At 43.8% G+C, this 24,420-nt stretch overlaps 1 protein-coding gene across 2 annotated transcripts in view; it reads right to left on the reverse strand.

Moving 5' to 3' along the window:
* Window positions 1–138: 138 nt before the first annotated feature.
* itpkb (inositol-trisphosphate 3-kinase B) overlaps window positions 139–24,420 on the reverse strand; it is a 53,993-nt gene continuing 29,711 nt past the window's right edge. For both annotated transcript variants that reach the window (XM_021600491.2, XM_021600490.2), the window contains exons 3-8: window positions 16,453–16,552; window positions 15,848–16,061; window positions 12,824–13,028; window positions 5,331–5,432; window positions 4,457–4,528; window positions 139–3,165 (exon numbers count right to left, since the gene is read on the reverse strand). In XM_021600491.2, coding sequence (XP_021456166.1) covers window positions 2,944–3,165; window positions 4,457–4,528; window positions 5,331–5,432; window positions 12,824–13,028; window positions 15,848–16,061; window positions 16,453–16,552 — 915 coding nt within the window. In that variant the 3' untranslated portion in view covers window positions 139–2,943. The remainder of the gene's footprint in view (window positions 3,166–4,456; window positions 4,529–5,330; window positions 5,433–12,823; window positions 13,029–15,847; window positions 16,062–16,452; window positions 16,553–24,420) is intronic.

A 24,420-nucleotide genomic window follows, 5' to 3' on the forward strand; every position in this document is an offset into this window, starting at 1 on the left:
TGACATGGTGTAAAGATTCATTAAGAACGGGTTGTGTGAAAAGTGCTTGACAAGAAATCCATGTGGAATAACTAAATTTACATGTGCCGTAACTGAGACAGAGAGCAGTACATTGAAATAAAAGGCACAAACAAGTGGTAGCATTTAAACCACTCCGTTCAAATTTACTACAGTAAAATTGTACAGCCAAGCATACCCACTGGGCAGATGTCAATTCAACGTCTATTCCACGTTGGTTCAACGTAATTTCATTGAAATGACTTGGAAACAAAGTTGATTCAACCAGTGTGTGCCCAGTGGGTAGTTTTAATTGCAGTATTGACATGATGGCATGATTTACATGAGAAGATCCATGGGTAATGACAGCACAATGACCAGAGGACCTAAAGGCACAGTGTGTGTGTATATCAATCACAACATCCCCACAGTGTCACAGCACAAGGCTAGGAGACGAAGGACACAATCATGTCAACCTGGACCGGGATGACAGATGACATTGCTATGACGATCTCTACGTCAACCAACCACTCCGTGGCCAGCATAGCCCGAAACTAGGTCTTACAGATCATAGGCACAAAGAACACCTGGTAGAGTGCACAGAAGACAGACTTCTTGTTCATCTCTAAAACATACAGTATGATTTATACATTGTAAGAAGCAGTGAGTCGGACCTATGTTACAGTGACCTACTAAATGATTATATCATGACTGAGTTTAAACAAAATGACAGGATTGTAAAAAAAAAAAAAAAATCACATGCAGCTAGCTACATTTAGTGTTCTTGTGCAAGTGTCACAAATAAATAAATATGGTCATGAGTACATCATTCTAAGAGACTACACAAAAACTACAAGCACATTGACAAAGTAGGGATTTGAAAGAAGGTACTCCAGAAATATTGAAGTAAGAGAATGAAGGCAACATTTTTAAATCAAAGTCAAAATGTGTTTCTGTAAAATACACCCATGCCATTTGTTTTATGCTGCTCAGTGTAATACAATTCAGTAACAGCAGAGGGCACTCCACTCTTTATGTCTGTGCTTTCTGGTCTAATGCAGTAGGCCTATAGTTTCACTCTCAATTTACCAACTGAATTCCTTTTTTTAAGTGTCAAGTTGATGGTTATCCCTGCTACATCGGTAAAGTAGTTTGATGGCACTCAAAGACAAGACAAGTTTGACACCTAGAGTATTGGTCAAAACTATTTGTCTATTTTGTCCTGCTAGGATCATCTGCCTCAACCAATTGAAGGCCTTGGAGAAGTGAGCCCTGTTTCCTTGGGACATTATATTTGCCATTCTAACACACCACACCACACCCCTCTCAGTCCCTCAGATAAAGGTGAGAGAGCAGTCATTACAAAACAAGGACACCCTCACTTCACTCTCATAACTGAGAATATCGTATCTAATATGGCTATTAAAGGGAAATTACTATTAAATGATTAACGTAAGCTAAACAACACATATAAAAAATTGTATTAACTGCCATTAAAAAAAAACTACCATACAATGTCAGTCACTCTTTCTATGGCCCATGTCATGCGTGTGTGATTGTCACCAAAACATGACTTAATGCTAATTAAATACAATCAGACAATGATGACAGTGTCTCCCTGTTCATAAACCTGCTAGCCAATAGACAGAAATCCCATTAGTTTTGTTTGCCACCTCAGGATGTTTGGGCAAGAGGCAGGAATGGTAGATTTGAATAGCAAATAGCCATGCAAACAGCAATCACAAGCTGCCTTGTGCACAATAACAAACTCCCCTCAAGAACAGGTTCCTTGGAAAACAGAATGGGATGGGTTCATTCAAGAGCAGTGATTATTATGGGTGTACAATGCTAGGCCATATACATTAATGACAGAGTATCACAGGTGATGCCACCTCTGACTAAAGGAATCATGACAATAAGAGAATGAAACCTGTTTTTTTTAAGTGTTCTGAATGGCTGAAGAACTTGGAATATTTAGAATGCAAACTCATTCTCACTTGGTTATGGGCTACTTCCTGTTAGAGACCAGGCAGTCGCCAACTCCCCCCCTGCTTCATGTACATTTACCTCTGAACTGATAGTCACTCCTCAATGGTTGATTCCAGGAATGTCAACATTAGCCTTAATAAAATAGGTTCTTAGTGCATATCGGAGGGCAATCTACTCATGCAACCTTCTCTACTTTCACTCTGAAGGCACTGAAATGAATATAGACAGGCACATCACGGCACACAGTCTCAAGTGCACTATTACAATAGCTTTTGTAACACAATGAGAAACAAACTAATTATAAACATTGGAGAATTCTGGAAAGGGGGTCACAAATACAATCATGTAAAGGAAATGGAATATGGCAATCCTATCAGCTAAAAAGGGTAATATTGACCCTCAACATTTTCTGTCAATGTTAAATTGTTAGTTAGTTTAAAATTGTTAGTTAGTTTAAAAACACAGGAAGTGCCCGACTGCTTAATATAACTATTTCAATTGTCTCTCTTTCACCACAAGGCCAAGCACCATAGAAGTTGTAACTCATAAGAAATGGAATCCTCTATGAAAGCAAGAAGTGCTCTACAATGTTAGCTAACACTAAAATAATTTTTAAAAAGAACCCTCATTAAACAAAACCAACTAAAATCTCAAGAAGGCTTGTCACGGGACTAGCTGCAGAGAAAGAACCTAACCCATAGTCTCATCAGAACAGAAACACACTGTACAGCAGTATGTACAGAATCTACAAGTTTACACAAAACAGTGATCACATTTCACTTGTGTGGTTACAGTTTGTTTTCTGGGGCCAGGGAGAGGGGGAATAAGGGAGGGACGGAGAGATGGGGTAGCTTTTTGGGGACACCAGAGGCGTCACTGTAGTGCGAGGTGGTGGTCCTGTCAGGGGGGGTAGGGTCGAGGTGGGGAGGGGTTGACAGAGGTAACAGGACGGTCCTCTCAGAGTGAGTCTGGCTCTGGGGTCACCACCATTTGGGTGAGAATGTCTATAAGGTGGTCCAGGCCATAGAGGTAGCCGTCCTCACGGTTGCCTTCCTCCCAGGTGGCTCTGTGACTCAGGACCTGTCCCTCAGGCAGAGGGGTGGTCTTCCCAAAGTCTATCATCCACACCTTGGCCTGCTCCCGCTTGTCGTGGACGAACAGCAGTGAGCTGCCAATCACCTGGGGAAGAAGAGAAGGAGAGAGGGATCCATCTTAGCCCTCAAAACACTGAGATCTCTGTCAGCACCAAATACATAAACTAGCAGTTAAAATAACACTTTTTCCCCTGTTTAGAATAGGCTAAGACATCATTTTAAAATGTAGTTGAAATGTGTGTATGGTAGCCATCTAAGAATATAGAGGGAGAAGCCTAATGAAGAATTTTGTATGGTCTATATCGCCATATATAATCATGTAAAGGTTGTTATCGGCATTGAGTAAATAACTGCCCATTAAATCAACATCCTTCAATGTACTTACACTGTACACATTTTTTTTACTGTTAAACTTTACCTTATGACTTGGAGGTTCAGATGCTTATTTGATCTAATGATCCTATGCTTTCTGTAGTTAAATACTCATTAAGGCATTGACAGGGAAAAAACATTATACTGTACAAGTCCTCCTCTGATCAGATTATATTTATTATATATAACTAGGGAAGTCAGTTAAGAACAAATTCTTATTTACAACTGGCCGTGATTGGGAGTCCCATAGGATGGTGCACAATTGGCCCAGCGTCGTTAGGGTTTGGTCGGTGTCGGCCATCATTGTAAATAAGAATTTGTTCTTAACTGACTTCCCTAGTTATATATAATAAATATAATCTGATCAGAGTGAATGATGATGTAATAGTCAGCTATGCTATTTAATCAAACTTGTTTTTACTTAATTGCAGCGGAAATCTGCATCTTACTAAGAAGCAGCGCAAATGCCCCATTCTTTGTCACTAACAGTCAGAGACACATAGGACAGATCCAACTCAAAAGTAGCCTCCTACCAGTATTCAAGTCTCCATGCCCGGTGCCAATGGCCACTGCATGCAAGTCAGACGAGTGAGCTCTTGGGGAGGGGGAGGGGGACCTTTTCTGATATTCGAGAGCTTATGAAATTAGCTAGTTTGATGTGCAATTCGTTAAATGTAATTAAAAAGTAATACATAAAATGTCTTAAATCCACCGAGCTACAAGGGCACTTTGTCATTGGGGGGCAAAGGGCATGTACTCAGGCATCGGTTGAGCCCTATCAGTTCACGTGCCTGAGCCTGACTACGCTTCCTGTTTGGAATAACAATGTCCTGTGATTAGTTGGTGTTTGTATAGATGCCATTGTTCATGTATTTCCACTGCCCAGATTGTAGCCTCCTGTATCAGTTGAGTGGTATATGGGCGGATCTCAAATGCGTTCATTTCAGTAAATGTTACAACTGTAGATAAAATACCAGCGGCGGACAAAAATAGATTTTGTTTACCTCGTGGGTCTTGAAGAAGGTTGATATTTCCAGAGTGTTCATGATTTCCTTCAGTCTGTCCAGATAACAGTTCTGAAAACAGACAGGCGAGAACAAAATAGGTATTATTCAATCTACCCAGGGAGATGTGGGAAAGCTTTCATTAATTCAAGGCTCAAGGTGAAAGTGTGTTATTTCATGTACAAACTATGTTAGAAATACCACAAAATTGAACTGAATTGAAATCTGTATTCATTACACAACGTTACTCATAAACAGACCATTGTGTGAATTTTGATAACTCCATAGTGCAAACCTTATTGGCCAACAGATCAGCTGATTAGAGAGAGCAATAAAGACCACACATGAGTGACAGTTAAGTACACAACAGTGGGGCCAAGGCCCACCACACAATGACAGAGATAGTGGGTTTGGCTGGGCTTGCCAGCCTTGGCTTGAGCCTAGTGGTGCCAGATAAACACATGACAAACCAATGTGGAATGGAATGGAGGAAATCTTGTTTGAATGCAATGGAGGAAATCTTTTTTGAATGTTTAGTTTCGGGTTGGATTAAATGCGGAAGACACATTTCAGTTGAATGCATTCTGTTGTACAACTGACTAGGTATCCCCCTTTCTCTTTACTTTCCCTTTCCCTGCCCTGTTTCCAGAACCCTGGGAGGCCCACATCACACACAGCCTCCCCGGCTATGACCTCACTTCCTGGGCCATTAGAGAGGGGGAAGTCCATGGGAGCTCCCTCCAGAGGCAATTAGACTGTGGCGAAGTGGGAAGGAGGTCTGTCACAGAGGTAGGGGGCTCTGGCTCACAGACACATAGATGGAGGCACACACGCACACACGCACACACTGAAAGGCTCACACACACACACTCACCAGGATGTTCTGGTTTCCTTTGACAAAGTCAGTGAATGCCTCTGTCACTTGCTCCCTGCTCCTGGTCTTTTTAAAGTCTCTGTTTACCGTCCCGTCTTCCTTCTGCAAAGAGGAAGGGAAAGAAAGAGCTGAGGATGGGGCCTCCAACATTATATTATGTCTGAGACCTCTATTATTCAAGGGGAGGCAAAATAACTTCAAAAGTCAGACCCATAATGTGGAACTTACTATACCATTCTACATACTGTAGGCATTTCTCTACACAGGAAAACCCTGCTGAAAGAGGTGAACAAAACAGGAAAGTGGCCCAATGTTTTGCATCATATTGCTTAGACAGCAGGACACGTCTGCACATACTTAATGTGCACATATTCAAACACAACCACAACGCTGTGCTTTACTGTCTCAGTAGATACACTACATGACCATGGACACCTGCTTGTCAAACATCTCATTCCAAAATCATGGGCACTAATATGAAGTTGGTCCCCCCTTTACTGCTATGACAGCCTCCACTCTTCTGGGATGGCTTTCCACTAGACGTTGGAACATCGCTGCAGGGACTTGCTTTCACTCAGCCACAAGAGCATTAGTGAGGTCGGGCACTGATGTTGGGCGATTAGGCCTGGCTCGCAGTCGGCGTTCCAATTCATCTCAAAGGTGTTCAATGGGGTTGAGGTCAGGGATCTGTGCAGGGCAGTCAAGTTCTTCCACACCGATCTCGACAAACCATTTCTGTATGGACCTTGCTTTGTGCATGGGGGGCATTGTCATGCTGAAACAGGAAAGAGCCTTCCCCAAACTGTAGCGTTAAGATTTCCATTCACTGGAACTAAGTGGCATAGCCCGAACCATGAAAAACAGCCCCAGACCAGTATCCTCCTCCACCAAACTTTACAGTTGGCACTATACATTCGGGTAGGTAGTGTTCTCCTGGCATCCGCCAAACTCAGATTTGTCCGTTGGACTGCCAGATGGTGAAGCGTGATTCATCACTCCAGAAAAAACGTTCCCCCTGCTCCAGAGTCCCATGGCGGCAAGCTTTGCACCACTCCAGCTGACGCTTGGCATTGTGCAAGGTCATCTTAGGCTTGTGTGCGGCAGCTCCACTATGGAAACCCATTTCATTAAGCTCCCGACTAACAGTTATTGTGCTGACGTTGCTTCCAGAGGCAGTTTGGAACTTGGTAGTGAGTGTTGCAACAGAGGACAGACGATTTTTACATGCTACACGCTTCAGCACTCAGTGGTCTCATTCTGTGAGCTTGTGCGGCCTACCACTTCGCGGCTGAGACTTTGTTGCTCCTAGACGTTTCCACTTCACAATAACAGCACTTACAGTTGACCGGGGCAGCCCTAGCAGGGCAGAAGTTTGACAAACTGAGCTCTTCAGTACGGGCCATTCCACTAATTTGAAGGGGTGTCCACCCACTTTTGTGTATATATATATAAATATAAATAATGTAGGTGGTTGTCTCAACTAGCTTAAGATGAATGCACTAACTGTAACTGTGGATAAGAGTGTCTGTCAAACATTAATATGCAAGCAGACAATAATATGGGCATTGAGCTGGGACCCAACAGACACAATAGCAGCTGTGTGCACTCAAAAAACTCAGAGAGCCTTTTGATTCCACACACAGTCTCCGAGGGCAACCCCTGATGTCATGACAACAGAGAGAGCCAGAGGAGCCCCGCGGGCCGAGGCCATCTATGGACATGGTTGGAGTGGAAAACTCCGGACAGCCCTGCCGCTGCTCCCTACACTGCCGGTCCAGTCTGAACTATTCATCCAGCACATCTGTCTGTAGCCCTCCAGAGTCAAACCACAGGCCCTCATTAGAGGAGACACATTCTGGAAGACGGTGTTACGGCCCAAACATGGCCAGGATGTCTCCCTCTTGGCTTTAGGAGGAATTAGACTACCCTCATGTAATCTAATTGCCTAGGAAGGATATGCTGCAGATATGCTCTTTTTTGTTGTTGTTGCTCCCAGATTTTTACAAATAAGACTATTAGTATGCTTAGCTTTACTGAGGCAGAATCACACGATCAGACCATCTGTCTGTATGTCTGCTGCACTGAATCTATTCATGTCAGCTTGGAGGAGACTGATGGTGTGTGGGAGTGAATGGGATGCTTCAGCAACTGATGTTACTGTCAATAGAAGTGTCACAAGCAGGCCCTATGTGTGACAAAAACACTCAACACAGCCTATACACACAGACTAAAGAGAAGGGATCCCCCCTGTTGGCCCTGGCAACCCTCAGTATGAGGAATGCTATTAAGGGGCGACTGCAGGTTGTCTGTACGTGTCACACCCTGGTCAAAGTATTTTGTGTTTATCTTTATTTATTTGGTCAGGCCAGGGTGTGGCATGGGTTTTTGTATGTGGTGTGTATGTATGGGGATTGTAGCTAGTGGGGTGTTCTAGTTAAGTCTATGGCTGTCTGAAGTGGTTCTCAATCAGAGGCAGGTGTTTATCGTTGTCTCTGATTGGGAACCATATTTAGGCAGCCATATTCTTTGAGTTTGTCGTGGGTGATTGTCCTTATTGTCCTGATGTCATTGTTCTGTGTTAGGTTACACAAGTATAGGCTGTTTCGGTTTTCGTTAATTTATTGTTTTGATAGATTTTGTGTTTAGTGTGTTACTTCATTAAACATGGATTGCAATAGACACGCCGCATTTTGGTCCGACTCTCCTTCTCATCAAGAAAACCGTTACAGAATCACCCACCACAAAGGGACCAAGCAGCGTGTCAACAGGCAGGAACAGCCCAAAGTGGAGTACAGTATGGACTATACTTCTTGGGAGGAGATAGACAGGTGGGCGGTCGACCCAGGGAGAGTGCCGGAGCCCGCCTGGGATTCGATGGAGCAGTGCGCGGAAGGATATAGGAGAATGGAGTTTGCGAAGCAAGCAAGGCGGCGCGGACGGAGGCCCCATAGTCAGCCCCAAAAATTTCTTGGGGGGGGGCTCAGGGAGAGTGTGGCAGAGTCAGGAGCCAGACCTGAGCCAACTCTCCCTGTTTATCGTGAGGAGCCAAGGAGGAGACCAGAACCAGAGCCGGTGTTGGAGGTGAGCGAAACAGAGACTGTGAAGGAGTTAATGGGGAAATTGGAGGAGAGAGAAATGAGGGAGTTGCTGTGTTGGTGTTTTAAACATGGAATTCGCCCGACGGAGCGTGTCGGGGATTTGATGGCACCTGGGTCAGTGCTCCATACTCGTCCTGAGGTGCGTGTTAGTCGGCTGGTGAAGATGGTGCCAGTCTCACGTACCAGGCCTCCTGTGCACCTCCCTAGCCTTGCACGTCCTGTGCCAGCACCGCTCTCAAGATCTCCAGTACGCCTTCACGGTCTAACCCATCCTGTGCCACCTCCACACCCCAGCCCTCCGGTAGCAGCTCCCCGCACAAGGCTTCCTGTGCGTGTCCTCGGCCCAGTACCACCAGTGCCAGCACCACGTATCAGGCCTACAGTGCGCCTCGCCTGTCCAGCGCTGTCGGAGCCCTCCTCCTCTCCAGCGCTGTCGGACTCTCCCGCCTGTTTAGCGCTGTTAGAGCCTTCCTTCTCTACAGCGCTGCCGGAGTCTCCCGCCTGTTCAGAACTGCCAGTTAGCATAGAGCTGCCAGTTAGCATAGAGCTGCCAGTTAGCATAGAGCTGCCAGTTAGCATAGAGCTGCCAGTTAGCATAGAGCTGCCAGTTAGCATAGAGCTGCCAGTTAGCAAGGAGCTGCCAGTCTGCAAGGAGCTGCCAGTCTGCATAGAGCTGCCAGTCTGCAAGGAGCTGCCAGTCTGCAAGGAGCCGCCAAAGCTGCCAGTCTGCAAGGAGCCGCCAGAGCTGCCAGTCTGCAAGGAGCCGCCAGAGCTGCCAGTCTGCAAGGAGCCGCCAGAGCTGCCAGTCTGCAAGGAGCCGCCAGAGCTGCCAGTCTGCAAGGAGCCGCCAGAGCCGCCAGTTAGCATGGAGCAGCCAGGGCCGCCAGTCAGCATGGAGCAGCCAGGGCCGCCAGTCAGCATGGAGCAGCCAGGGCCGCCAGTCAGCATGGAGCAGCCAGTCAGCATGGAGCAGCCAGTCAGCATGGAGCTGCCAGTCAGCATGGAGCAGCCAGAGCTGCCAGTCAGCATGGAGCAGCCAGTCAGCATGGAGCAGCCAGAGCTGCCAGTCATCATGGAGCAGCCAGTCAGCATGGAGCAGCCAGAGCTGCCAGTCGACCAGACTCTCCCAGATCTGCCAGTCGACCAGACTCTCCCAGATCTGCCAGTCGACCAGACTCTCCCAGATCTGCCAGTCGACCAGGATCTGCCAGTCAGCCAGGATCTGCCGAAACCACCAGCCAGCCTGGATCTGGTAGATTCATCAACCTGCCTGAGCTTCCTCTCACTCCTGAGCTTCCTCTCACTCCTGAGCTTCCTCTCACTCCTGAGCTTCCTCTCACTCCTGAGCTTCCCCTCAGTCCCGAGCTGCCTCAGTCCCGAGCTGCCCCTCAGTCCCGATCTGCTCCTCAGTCCAGTGGGGTTCTGGGTGAGGACTACTAGGCCATGGTCGGCGGCGAGGGTGGACTATCCAGGGACGCGAGGAGAAGGGACTAAGACATTGATTGAGTGGGGTCCACGTCCCGCGCCGGAGCCGCCACCATGGACAGACGCCCACCCGGACCCTCCCTATTGTTTTGAGGTGCGTTCGGGAGTCCGCACCTTAGGGGGGGGGTTCTGTCACACCCTGGTCAAAGTATTTTGTGTTTATCTTTATTTATTTGGTCAGGCCAGGGTGTGGCATGGGTTTTTGTATGTGGTGTGTATGTATGGGGATTGTAGCTAGTGGGGTGTTCTAGCTAAGTCTATGGCTGTCTGAAGTGGTTCTCAATCAGAGGCAGGTGTTTATCGTTGTCTCTGATTGGGAACCATATTTAGGCAGCCATATTCTTTGAGTTTGTCGTGGGTGATTGTCCTTATTGTCCTTATTGTCCTGATGTCATTGTTCCTGTCTATGTGTTTTCACCAGATAGGCTGTTTAGGTTTTCGTTACGTTTATTGTTTTTGTAGTGTGTGTTTAGTGTGTTTTTTTCATTAAACATGAATCGCAATCGACACGCTGCATTTTGGTCCGACTCTCCTTCTCATAAAGAAAACCGTTACAGTACGCAAACCAAGCAGGAGCATCATGGTCAGCCCTTACAAGCAGAATTACACTCTCGATTTCCCATTATAACTTTTTTCCTTATGGATAGATTTTGAGATATTTTTTCACCATTTATAATTTTGACTAGTAACTACCGAATGTACAGACTGGCATATGCAGGATTTTGTCATCTTCCCTATAGTGTTTAATTTTCTCAACAATTGACTGTTAAGCGAGTTTTCGAGAGTATGATGGCAGGTAGCCTAGCGGTTAAGAGCATGGGGCAGGTAACTGAAAGGTCGCTGGTTTGAATACCCGAGTGACAAGGTGAAAATCTGTCAATATGCCCTTGACCAAGGCACTTAACCCTAATTGCTCCTATAAGTTGCTTTGGATATGCGCGTCTGATAAATGACTGAAATGTAAACGTTACAATGCATCATTTTACTGTATATCACGATGCATCACTACTGTATATCACGATGCATCACTCTACTGTATATCACAATGCATCACTCTACTGTATATCACAATGCATCACTCTACTGTATATCACAATGCATCACTCTACTGTATATCACGATGCATCACTCTACTGTATATCACGATGCATCACTCTACTGTACAGTGCCTTGAGAAAGTATTCGGCCCCCTTGAACTTTGCGACCTTTTGCCACATTTCAGTCTTCAAACATAAAGATATAAAACTGTATTTTTTTGTGAAGAATCAACAACAAGTGGGACACAATCATGAAGTGGAACGACATTTATTGGATATTTCAACTTTTTTAACAAATCAAAAACTGAAAAATTGGACGTGCAAAATTATTCAGCCCCCTTAAGTTAATACTTTGTAGCGCCACCTTTTGCTGCGATTACAGCTGTAAGTCGCTTGGGGTATGTCTCTGTCAGTTTTGCACATCGAGAGACTGACATTTTTTCCCATTCCTCCTTGCAAAACAGCTCGAGCTCAGTGAGGTTGGATGGAGAGCATTTGTGAACAGCAGTTTTCAGTTCTTTCCACAGATTCTCGATTGGATTCAGGTCTGGACTTTGACTTGGCCATTCTAACACCTGGATATGTTTATTTTTGAACCATTCCATTGTAGATTTTGCTTTATGTTTTGGATCATTGTCTTGTTGGAAGACAAATCTCGGTCCCAGTCTCAGGTCTTTTGCAGACTCCATCAGGTTTTCTTCCAGAATGGTCCTGTATTTGGCTCCATCCATCTTCCCAACAATTTTAACCATCTTCCCTGTCCCTGCTGAAGAAAAGCAGGCCCAAACCATGATGCTGCCACCACCATGTTTGACAGTGGGGATGGTGTGTTCAGCTGTGTTGCTTTTACGCCAAACATAACGTTTGCATTGTTGCCAAAAAGTTCAATTTTGGTTTCATCTGACCAGAGCACCTTCTTCCACATGTTTGGTGTGTCTCCCAGGTGGCTTGTGGCAAACTTTAAACAACACTTTTTATGGATATCTTTAAGAAATGGCTTTCTTCTTGCCACTCTTCCATAAAGGCCAGATTTGTGCAATATACGACTGATTGTTGTCCTATGGACAGAGTCTCCCACCTCAGCTGTAGATCTCTGCAGTTCATCCAGAGTGATCATGGGCCTCTTGGCTGCATCTCTGATCAGTCTTCTCCTTGTATGAGCTGAAAGTTTAGAGGGACGGCCAGGTCTTGGTAGATTTGCAGTGGTCTGATACTCCTTCCATTTCAATATTATCGCTTGCACAGTGCTCCTTGGGATGTTTAAAGCTTGGGAAATCTTTTTGTATCCAAATCCGGCTTTAAACTTCTTCACAGCAGTATCTCGGACCTGCCTGGTGTGTTCCTTGTTCTTCATGATGCTCTCTGCGCTTTTAACGGACCTCTGAGACTATCACAGTGCAGGTGCATTTATACGGAGACTTGATTACACACAGGTGGATTGTACTTATCATCATTAGTCATTTAGGTCAACATTGGATCATTCAGAGATCCTCACTGAACTTCTGGAGAGAGTTTGCTGCACTGAAAGTAAAGGGGCTGAATAATTTTGCACGCCCAATTTTTCAGTTTTTGATTTGTTAAAAAAGTTTGAAATATCCAATAAATGTCGTTCCACTTCATGATTGTGTCCCACTTGTTGTTGATTCTTCACAAAAAAATACAGTTTTATATCTTTATGTTTGAAGCCTGAAATGTGGCAAAAGGTCGCAAAGCTCAAGGGGGCCGAATACTTTCGCAAGGCACTGTATATCACGATGCATCACTCTACTGTATATCACGATGCATCACTCTACTGTATATCACAATGCATCACTCTACTGTATATCACGATGCATTGTAGTGTCCATTCACACAGCAGTCCAGCTGTCCTCACCTTGATGCCCTCGATGCGGAAGCCTAGTGTAGCGGTGGAGCTGATGGTCTCTCTCCACTTCATGTAGCGGGGCTTGGTGACCGCCTGCTGCTCCTGCTCCTCCGGTGTGGGCGCCAGGGGGTCAACCTCCACCATCTTCTGGTACATGTCCTTCCTTAGACTGGGCTTTTTACGGGCCTTGGCCAGCTCCTCTTCCAGGTATGTCCTTTGGTGGACAGAGAAGCAAAAGAGATTACTCACTCATTCCTATCTGTTTGGTACTCACTTGTTGAATGGGATTTTATGGTTTTATGGTGTTACCAGTCCAGCAACAAAATAAATGTCCTTTTATGGGACAATATAAAGGATATTTGTACTCTTTATATCTTGGAATACAAACACTGTCCAATACAATAACGATAATTCTTGTTTGACAAAGTTGTGATAGTATTGTCGTGGCTATAGTGAGTGATCATATCCCAGGAGCCAACATGTAAAAGAAGAAGAGCAACTGTTTATTTCACATAACATTCTTTAGAAGACAGGAGGGGTTCCCTTTTCCTCAGTTCAACCCTGAATAAGGGCCTCTGTTTTCTCAACCTTTCCTTTGCAGATTCAAATGCTGATTCATGTTGCAGCAGCCAGCTACCTCAATAACAGGCCAGGCTTTAGCCTGTTAGAGCTGCACCACATTGTTGTGTTTGGACAGGCCGGTTTATAATTTGCTAATATCCTGGCCATCTGGTTATCTCTAACTCTGTCCATCTCTGCAGTGCAGTGCCCTTCCAGAGAACGTTCACATTAGCACACAAAGCTGTGCTAGAGAGGAAAAGAGAGGAGAGGGAGAGAGCAACACAGCTATTCATTTCAGCAATATAGGATACTGTATCAAAACAGGCCTGACCTGTTAGCATACAGTTTAAAGTGGCTCGGAAGACACTCCAATAATTCACTGGTCACTAATAACATTACAAAGTGGCTAAGGAGAGAACAATTATAACCCATATATGGTATACATCTGATGCAAACTTAACAAGGGAGAGTTTGACAACTGTAACACATACAGTGCCTTGCGAAAGTATTCGGCCCCCTTGAACTTTGCGACCTTTTGCCACATTTCAGGCTTCAAACATAAAGATATAAAACTGTATTTTTTTGTGAAGAATCAACAACAAGTGGGACACAATCATGAAGTGGAACGACATTTATTGGATATTTCAAACTTTTTTAACAAATCAAAAACTGAAAAATTGGGCGTGCAAAATTATTCAGCCCCCTTAAGTTAATACTTTGTAGCGCCACCTTTTGCTGCAATTACAGCTGTAAGTCGCTTGGGGTATGTCTTTATCAGTTTTGCACATCGAGAGACTGACATTTTTTCCCATTCCTCCTTGCAAAACAGCTCGAGCTCAGTGAGGTTGGATGGAGAGCATTTGTGAACAGCAGTTTTCAGTTCTTTCCACAGATTCTCGATTGGATTCAGGTCTGGACTTTGACTTGGCCATTCTAACACCTGAATATGTTTATTATTGAACCATTCCATTGTAGATTTTGCTTTATGTTTTGGATCATTGTCTTGTTGGAAGACAAATCTCTGTCCCAGTCTCAGGTCTTTTGCAGACTCCATCAGGTTTTCTTCCAGAATGGTCCTGTATTTGGCTCCATCCATCTTCCCATCAATTTTAACAATCTTCCCTGTCCCTGCTGAAGAAAAGCAGGCCCAAACCATGATGCTGCCACCACCATGTTTGACAGTGGGGATGGTGTGTTCATTGTGATGAGCTGTGTTCCTTTTACGCCAAACATAACGTTTTGCATTGTTGCCAAAAAGTTACATTTTGGTTTCATCTGACCAGAGCACCTTCTTCCACATGTTTGGTGTGTCTCCCAGGTGGCTTGTGGCAAACTTTAAACAACACTTTTTATAGATATCTTTAAGAAATGGCTTTCTTCTTGCCACTCTTCCATAAAGGCCAGATTTGTGCAATATACGACTGATTGTTGTCCTATGGACAGAGTCTCCCACCTCAGCTGTAGATCTCTGCAGTTCATCCAGAGTGATCATGGGCCTCTTGGCTGCAACTCTGATCAGTCTTCTCCTTGTATGAGCTGAAAGTTTAGAGGGACGGCCAGGTCTTGGTAGATTTGCAGTGGTCTGATACTCCTTCCATTTCAATATTATCGCTTGCACAGTGCTCCTTGGGATGTTTAAAGCTTGGGAAATCTTTTTGTATCAAAATCCGGCTTTAAACTTCTTCACAACAGTATCTCGGACCTGCCTGGTGTGTTCCTTGTTCTTCATGATGCTCTCTGCGCTTTTAACGGACCTCTGAGACTATCACAGTGCAGGTGCATTTATATGGAGACTTGATTACACACAGGTGGATTGTATTTATCATCATTAGTCATTTATAGCAACATTGGATCATTCAGAGATCCTCACTGAACTTCTGGAGAGAGTTTGATGCACTGAAAGTAAAGGGGCTGAATAATTTTGCACGCCCAATTTTTCAGTTTTTGATTTGTTAAAAAAGTTTGAAATATCCAATAAATGTCGTTCCACTTCATGATTGTGTCCCACTTGTTGTTGATTCTTCACAAAAAAATACAGTTTTATATCTTTATGTTTGAAGACTGAAATGTGGCAAAAGGTCGCAAAGTTCAAGGGGGCCGAATACTTTCGCAAGGCACTGTATGTGGAGTTCAGCAGTCAAATAATTAACCCAAAGGAATGGAATTGGATTCACAACACTTTCCCAACAGGCTGATTTAAGCCATGGTGTGAGAGAGGGGCCAGCTGGCTGTCTGCTAGCTACAGGCCGATCTCTTCACTGTAGGGGAGGATGATGGTCATTCCTCGGTGCTAGGCCTAATGGATGTCTGCCTGACTAAATATTGGACCTTAACCTAACCTGTCAAACCGGAACAAAGAGATCTGAGAGTTAACATGCCGTTTAACTGAGATTAGATCTGTGCCTAATTGCAACTTCAACGCAGAGATGCACCTGCCTATGAAAGTGTGTCATTCCAGTGTCCGACACTCACCTGACGCCCATCTTGCAGTCCATGACGCAGGGCAGGTCGAACTCAGAGAGCAGGTCGTCCATCTGGTTGTACTTCTCCCCGTCCTTCTCCACGTCTCCGTGGTAGGCCGGTACGTAGGGCCGCAGCACGTCATTCATCAGCCAGTCTAGGCAGCGCTGCTCACAGTCACAGTGCTTCTTCAGGATCCGCCCGTTAGCCCCCGCCTTGAAACTGCCTGAGAGGAACCATTACATGCAATAAAAACATTTAGACAAACTACAGTAGAGGTTGTAGGCCTGGTTTACATTGCTTGGTCCTGTTGCTAAAGAAAAAGTCTTATCTGATTCTGAGTGAAATATTCAATTACAGGTAGCCTAGTTAAAGTAAATACTAATATTATGAAACTCTTAGCTATGCCAGAATTGTAGTACTGAGCCTTTGAATATATGATGTACAAGTTTATCCCCGATGCTTAGCATGAGACTATATTTGAATTCCAAACACAATGGTCACTGTAGCGTATCAAATCCAGCCGGGAGAAAGAGAGCGGAACACAAAACACACATTCCATTCATAGCCTTATCCCAGAATCCCCACATTCCGGAAGCAGTGTTGTCAAGGCCTACCTGCATGACCCGCCAGCTGAATCCAAGGGTACTTCTTCTTGAAGGACATGACGAACGGAGACCAGTGGACCATGTTCTTGATCTTCTTCCATGACTTGTGCTGTATGGATGGTAAACAGAGGACGCTTTGAGTAAACCTACACTGTGTTGTGTTCCTTGCACAGTACTCAGTCTGTTTTCATAGCAAACACTGTAGTATTACAAGAGAAAAAAACAGAACAGTGCTCTGTTGTGCATGGATGTCATTGTTAATTTATTAACCATTCAGAATCCAACCCACCACACTTTAACATTTGACTTTTTTTGTCAATCACTAATGTAGTCTCTAATTTTTCTCTCGAGAGATGGTCACAGTCAGGCGCACATCTTAACTAATATTAGCATACACCACATAATTATTACAGACCACAGGAATAATAGAAACCAAGGGCGAAAATATGGTGTAGATATTGGGAGGGGAGAAGGGCAAACAGTAGAAGGGATGTCCGGGGATTCCCCAGAATTTGTTTTGACATTTTAAAATGCATTTCCTGCAATTCTACACAGTTTGACATGACTTATGACACCTCTCTTGATGGATATATGGAGGGGTATTTTAAAAACACAGTATAAGTGGAAGGATAAGTCATCACCATCATTAATGAAGGTATTTCAAGGCAAAAATTAAGATACAAAATACTGAGTTATTATAATGATGCACACATGCATATTTATTTAAATCAAGACACAAAAGATGAAGACAGTTTTATTATAATGATGCACATGAATATTTACATAAAAAAGTTCCTGCAATTCTAGAGTTTGACAATAAAATGTCTTTAATATTGAATATCCCTTTAATAAGTTAAGTATCTAAAAGCCACCTTTTAACTATTGTCTTAAATGACAGCTGTTTGTTAGACTGAATATCACAACTCTAAATATACTGGAAGGTATATTTTCTCAGCCCCCCAAGTGTATGTCTTCCACCTGTAAACTATGAAAACTACAACACTTGATAGTCAATGTACAGTTGAAGTCGGAAGTTCACATACACCGTAGCCAAATACATTTAAACTCCGTTTTTCACAATTCCTGACATTTAATCCTAGTAAAAATTCCCTGTTTTAGGTCAGTTAGGATCACTTTATTCTAAGAATGTGAAATGTCAGAATAATAGTAAGGAGAATGATTTATTTCAGCTTTAATTTCTTTCATCACATTGTCAGTGGGTCAGAAGTTTACATATACTCAATTCGTATTTGGTAGCATTGCCTTGAAATTGTTTAACTTGGGTCAAACGTTTCGGGTAGCCTTCCACAACCATCCCACAATAAGTTGGGTGAATTTTGGCCCATTCCTCCAGACAGAGCTGGTGTAACTGAGTCAGGTTTGTAGGCCTCCTTGCTCGCACACGCTTTTTCAGTTCTGCCCACAAAGGTTCTTTAGGATTGAGGTCAGGACTTGGTGATGGCTACTCCAATACCTTGACTTTGTTGTCCTGAAGCCATTTTGCCACAACTTTGGAAGTATGCTTGGGGTCATTATCCATTTGGAAGACCCAAGTTCTATTTTTGTTTCATCAGACCAGAGGATATTTCACCAAAAAGTACAATCTTTGTACCCATGTGCAGTTGCAAACCGTAGTCTGGCTTTTTTATGGCGGTTTTGGGGCAGTGGCTTCTTCTCGTTTTACTGTAGATACTTTTGTACCTGTTTCCTCCAGCATCTTCACAAGGTCCTTTGCTGTTGTTCTGGGATTGATTTGCACTTTTCGCACCAAAGTACTTTCATCTCTAGGAGACAGAACGCGTCGCCTTCCTGAGCGGTATGACCGCTGCATGGTCCCTTGGTGTTTATACTTGCATACTATTGTTTGTAAAGATGAACGTGGTACCTACAGGCGTTTGGAAAATGCTCCCAAGGATGAACCAGACTTGTGGAGGTCTACAATTTTTTTTCTGAGGTCTTGGCTGATATCTTTTGATTTTCCCATGATGTCAAGCAAAGAGGCACTGAGTTTGAAGGTAGGCCTTGAAATACATCCACAGGTACACCTCCAATTGACTCAAATTATGTCAATTAGCCTATCAGAAGCTTCTAAAGCCATGACATCATTTTCTGAAATTGTCCAAGCTGTTTAAAGGCACTGACATACTTAGTGTATGTAAACTTCTGACCTACTGGAATAGTGATACAGGGAATTATAAGTGAAATAATCTCTCTGTAAACAATTGTTGGAAAAATGACTTGTGTCATGCACAAGTAGATGTCCTAACTGACTTGCCAAAACTATAGTTTGTTAACAAGAAATTTGTGGAGTGGTTGAAAAACTAGTTTTAATGACTTCAACCTAAGTGTATGTAAACTTCTGACTTCAACTATATGATCAACTTAGTAGACGATATCCTATGTACATATTATGGTCATTATGGCATTGGGACACCTCAGGGTTCAGTGTGGTCTGAGCTGGACTGGGGACTGAATGAATGCCTGTTAGAGAGAGAAAGAGAGAGTCAGGGAGAGTCTCCATTGAATCTGTAAATTAGTCCAGGAGTAATATTTCACTTACTGCTACTGAAGCTTGAGGGTATATGTAACTGGTTCCAGGCTGTGCTCTAAAGGTGACTGACATACACATCTGACTGCATGGCAAGTGCTGCTTTGGGTGAGGCTTAGCAGCACACTGAAATCAGGGACGATTCTAGGATCATTTGAAGGCAGATGGAGGGACATTGGGTAGTGAAAAGTGTCTGTATACAAAACAATTGGTGAGTCCTGGCTTTGTGAATATTCCAGCCATGAATAGTATTTCTACCATGTGGCATTAAAAGCCATCTTCCTGTTACCTTGTCCTTGCTGTGTTCTGGGGAACACCTACCACCACGGGGCCCCCCAACCCAAAAACCAACAACAACATGTCACGCCCTGACCTTAGAGATCCTTTTTATGTCTCTATATTGGTTTGGTCAGGGCGTGAGTTGGGGTGGGTATGCTATGTTCTATGTTGTGTAGTTCTATGTTTTGGCCGGGTAGGGTTCTCAATCAGGGACAGCTGTCTATCGTTGTCTCTGATTGAGAACCATACTTAGGCTGCCCTTTTTCCCACCTGTGTTTGTGGGTAGTTGACTTTGTTTAGGGCACATAGCCTTTAGCTTCACGGTTTGTTTTTATTGTTTTGTTCGGTGTAATTTTCCAAATAAAGAGAACATGTACGCTCACAACGCTGCACCTTGGTCCTCCGCCTTCAACAGCCGTGACTAAACAAAACCATTTTGGGGGGGAAAACCGCTAACTTCCACATTTCAATACATTTTGCCATGGACAGAGAGAAAAATATGCAGATTTGTAATGCTATTTTATACATTTTGCCATGAGACTGTGAACATTTTGGAGTTTTAAAGCTAACTTCCTGCAATTCAACACATTTTGCCTTGAAGATGAGAGAAAATGTTGCAGTTTGCCATTGCTTATGACGTGCTTACATGCTATCTGGTGTTGGTAAATGACAACCTTCTTGTGTGTCGCATGCCTTGTTCACAAAGGACTCTAAGGTCATAACATGGTTAAAAATGTACAGAGAAGAGGTTTAAGGAGTCTGCTGCTGCTGTTACCAAATCATTAGGATGGTCTCAATCTAACTAAGTGCAAAGGGTCAGCGCCAAGGCATTATGAGCCCCACGTATAACAGTTAACGGCAGAGTGTGTTTTTCAGGATGAGTTCCAGCCTAGTCGCTGTGCTCTGCCGATGGGTAACATTATGTTATTCCCCCCTCACTGGACGTCCCTGAGAGAGCTCTCTTTAATTTTCCGTTTTGGCATGGCTAGCGCATTCTTCACTCCGCTAGCTGATCTCCACCTCGGATGGATGTGGGGTTTCCCTTAGCCACCAACCGACAACAGCACTCTGGTCTCTCTCGGCCCAAGGCCAGGGAAGCCTTTACCCCCCCCTCCCCCCAAGCACCAGAGCCAGCAGAGTGCTCTCCAAGACACATTGAGCTAACACACATCATTCAGGGTGCTCTCCCACACTGAGCCAGGGTGCACTTTGAACTCAGTGACTCACACACACACATACAAAAGCAAGGACGAACGCACAAACAACAGCCGTTCTGGCAAACACAGTGAGATGTTTAAGAGCAGCTCTTAAGAGTTAAGACCATTAAAACGCACTTCAGCACTTGAATAATTGCTGGGAAATCTTACTCCACATAATTAAGAGATATTTGGTTTATTTTCTCTCAGCTGACTGGCTATACTTGCCATGTTTAAATTCTCTCGTCTGACTTTGAAAAAACATTGACAAAGCAACTTCCCATTCAGGGAACAATGTACAGTGGGGCAGAAAAGTATTTAGTCAGACACCAATTGTGCAAGTTCTCCCACTTAAAAAGAGGAGAGAGGCCTGTAATTTTCATCATAGGTACACTTCAACTATGACATACAAAATGAGGGGGAAAAATCCAGAAAATCACATTGTAGGATTTTTAATGAATTTATTTGCAAATTATGGTGGAAAATAAGTATTTGGTCACCTACAAACAAGCAAGATTTCTGGCTCTCACAGACCTGTAACTTCTTCTTTAAGAGGCTCCTCTGTCCTCCACTCGTTACCTGTATTAATGGCACCTGTTTGAACTTGTTATCAGTATAAAAGACACCTGTCCACAACCTCAAACAGTCACACTCCAAACTCCACTATGGCCAAGACCAAAGAGCTGTCAAAGGACACCAGAAACAAAATTGTAGACCTGCATCAGGCTGGGAAGACTGCATCTGCAATAGGTAAGCAGCTTGGTTTGAAGAAATCAACTGTGGGAGCAATTATTAGGAAATGGAAGACATAATCTCCCTCGATCTGGGGCTCCACGCAAGATCTCACTCCGTGGGATCAAAATGATCACAAAAACGGTGAGCAAAAATCCCAGAACCACACGGGGGGACCTAGTGAATGACCTGCAGAGAGCTGGGACCAAAGTAACAAAGCCTATCATCAGCAAGGGCATTGAAGTTGAAACGTAGCTGGGTCTTTCAGCATGACAATGATCCCAAACACACCGCCCGGGCAATGAAGGAGTGGCTTCGTAAGAAGCATTTCAAGGTCCTGGAGTGGCCTAGCCAGTCTCCAGATCTCAACCCCATAGAAAATCTTTGGAGGGAGTTGAAAGTCCGTGTTGCCAGCCACAGCCCCAAAACATCACTGCTCTAGAGGAGATCTGCATGGAGGAATGGGCCACAATACCAGCAACAGTGTGTGAAAACCTTGTGAAGACTTACAGAAAATGTTTGGCCTCTGTCATTGCCAACAAAGGGTATATAACAAAGTATTGAGATAAACTTTTGTAATTGACGAAATTATTTTCCACCATAATTTGCAAATAAATTCATTAAAAATCCTACAATGTGATTTTCTGGATTTTTTTTCTAATTTTGTCTGTCATAGTTGAAGTGTACCTATGATGAAAATTACAGGCCTCTCTCATATTTTTAAGTGGGAGAACTTGCACAATTGGTGGCTGACTAAATAATTTTTTGCCCCACTGTATATCTAGATGTGATGAACAGTGCACGTGCACCCAGATGGAAATATCTGTTTTCAGTAAGTAGATTAAGTTACATTAAGAAGTTTATAAAAAGCACTGGAGTTTTTTTCCATCACTTGAGCTGTGCTCCAATGGTGGAGGGATCCACTCATACTGCTCTTCACAGTAGATGTAAGAGAATATCAGGGAGGCTAGCGGTTGGTTCACACACATATACACATGAGTGCGTGACCACACAAATATGAGTGCTCTTTCTCTCTTTCTCTCTCTCTCTCACACTCACTCACTCTCATTCACACACACACACACACACACACACACTGTTTCACGTGGTGGAAACTGACTGAACCAGGGGTCAGCTGCGTAGCGGTGGCGCTCAGGGAGAGGCAGAGCCAGACCATCAGATAACAGCAGCACCAGGGACAGGACTGAGTGTGAGCTTTCCCTTTAGGTCTGTTTGTGTTTCTATGCTACCCACGATCATAAAAGCAAAACAACCACACCCTCACATGACAAACATTAGAGATACAGCCCAATCACACGCCGACAGCCTACAAGAATACATACATCAATGACACAATTAGATGACCACATGCTTTAATGCTTTCCTGACGTTACTCTGTCTAAAAAAAAGTAAGCAGTGCAAGTATTATTATGTAGTAATAGCATCACACCCATTTCCACAGAGGATACCACACGCCAGATATAACCTTGTATCAACTATCAACTGCACTCATAAATGCAGTAAAATCTAAATGACATTTTATTTGTCACATGCTTCGTAAATAACCCGCCAAACCGCGCTCCTTAACACCCAACAGCTTAAACCGGAGGCCAGTGGCACCAATGTGTCTAAGGAAACACCGTTCAACTGATGACTAAAGTAAGCCTACAGGCTTCCGGCCCGTCACAAGGAGTCGCCAGACCCAAGTTAAGCCCCCCCCGGCCAACAAATAAAAACATTGCAGGTAGAAAATTTCCTGACACAAATTAATATCCTATAAATCACATTGGCAACGCTTGGCATGTCTGCAATGAACTTGAAACATTGTATCAACTATCAACAGGGTTCGACCCGAAGCTCAAGCTAGCAAACTAGAAACCTTGTATCAACTATCAACTGGGTCCGACCCGAAGCTCAAGCTAGCAAACTAGAAACATTGTATCAACTATCAACTGGGTCCGACCTGAAGCTCAAGCTAGCAAACTAGAAACATTGTATCAACTATCAACGGGGTCCGACCTGAAGCTCAAGCTAGCAAACTAGAAACATTGTATCAACTATCAACTGGGTCCGACCTGAAGCGCAAGCTAGCAAACTAGAAACCTTGTATCAACTATCAACGGGGTCCGACCTGAAGGTCAAGCTAGCAAACTAGAAACCTTGTATCAACTGGGTCCAACCCGAAGCTCAAGCTAGCAAACTAGAAACATTGTATCAACTATCAACTGGGTCCGACCTGAAGCGCAAGCTAGCAAACTAGAAACCTTGTATCAACTATCAACTGGGTTCGACCTGAAGCTCAAGCTAGCAAACTAGAAACATTGTATCAACTATCAACGGGGTTTGACCTGAAGGTCAAGCTAGCAAACTAGAAACCTTGTATCAACTATCAACTGGGTCCAACCCGAAGCTCAAGCTAGCAAACTAGAAACATTGTATCAACTATCAACTGGGTCCGACCTGAAGCGCAAGCTAGCAAACTAGAAACCTTGTATCAACTATCAACTGGGTCTGACCTGAAGCTCAAGCTAGCAAACTAGAAACCTTGTATCAACTGGGTCCAACCCGAAGCTCAAGCTAGCAAACTAGAAACATTGCATTAACTATTCTGGGCCCTCAGAATTTTGACCAGTGAGCTCCGGACAGACACAGCTGTATTAACGCAAGGGATAAAAAGTAATAATGTATTTTATGACATTTCCACTGGATTAGAGCATCACATTTTTACCTTTCATGCCGAGGCTCGATGGTTATCGAAAGGGAGAGACCTGCAAATGTTTTTCAAATACATTTATAAATTTGCGCGCAGGCCAGGTAGCCTAGGCCAACTTCTATGTGTAATCAGGTGTGTCCTTACTCAACATAGACAGGAGCACTCCAAACAAAATGCAATGAATAAATGGAATGAAATAAACCAAAACTTGTTTCTCACAAGTTCTCACATGTCCACCCCGACAATGAGAACGGTAAACGAATGTAATAATAATATACTGGATGCATTAACAGAAATTACCGTAACCAAACAAACATTGTAGATTAGAAATGATGGGGATTAACGATAAACGTACTACTGGTGATAAATGTAATGGGGAATTGATAGACTAACAATCAAAGGACAAAAACAATTCACACAATGAAGTTATGAAACAATGAATGTGCACAAAGTGGCAGGAGAGAGTGCATTCTGGAGAGAGACACACCTTGTGCATCTTAACCACACTC

The sequence above is a fragment of the Oncorhynchus mykiss genome, chromosome 4 (assembly GCF_013265735.2).
Source record: "Oncorhynchus mykiss isolate Arlee chromosome 4, USDA_OmykA_1.1, whole genome shotgun sequence".
Lineage (NCBI taxonomy): Eukaryota > Metazoa > Chordata > Actinopteri > Salmoniformes > Salmonidae > Oncorhynchus > Oncorhynchus mykiss.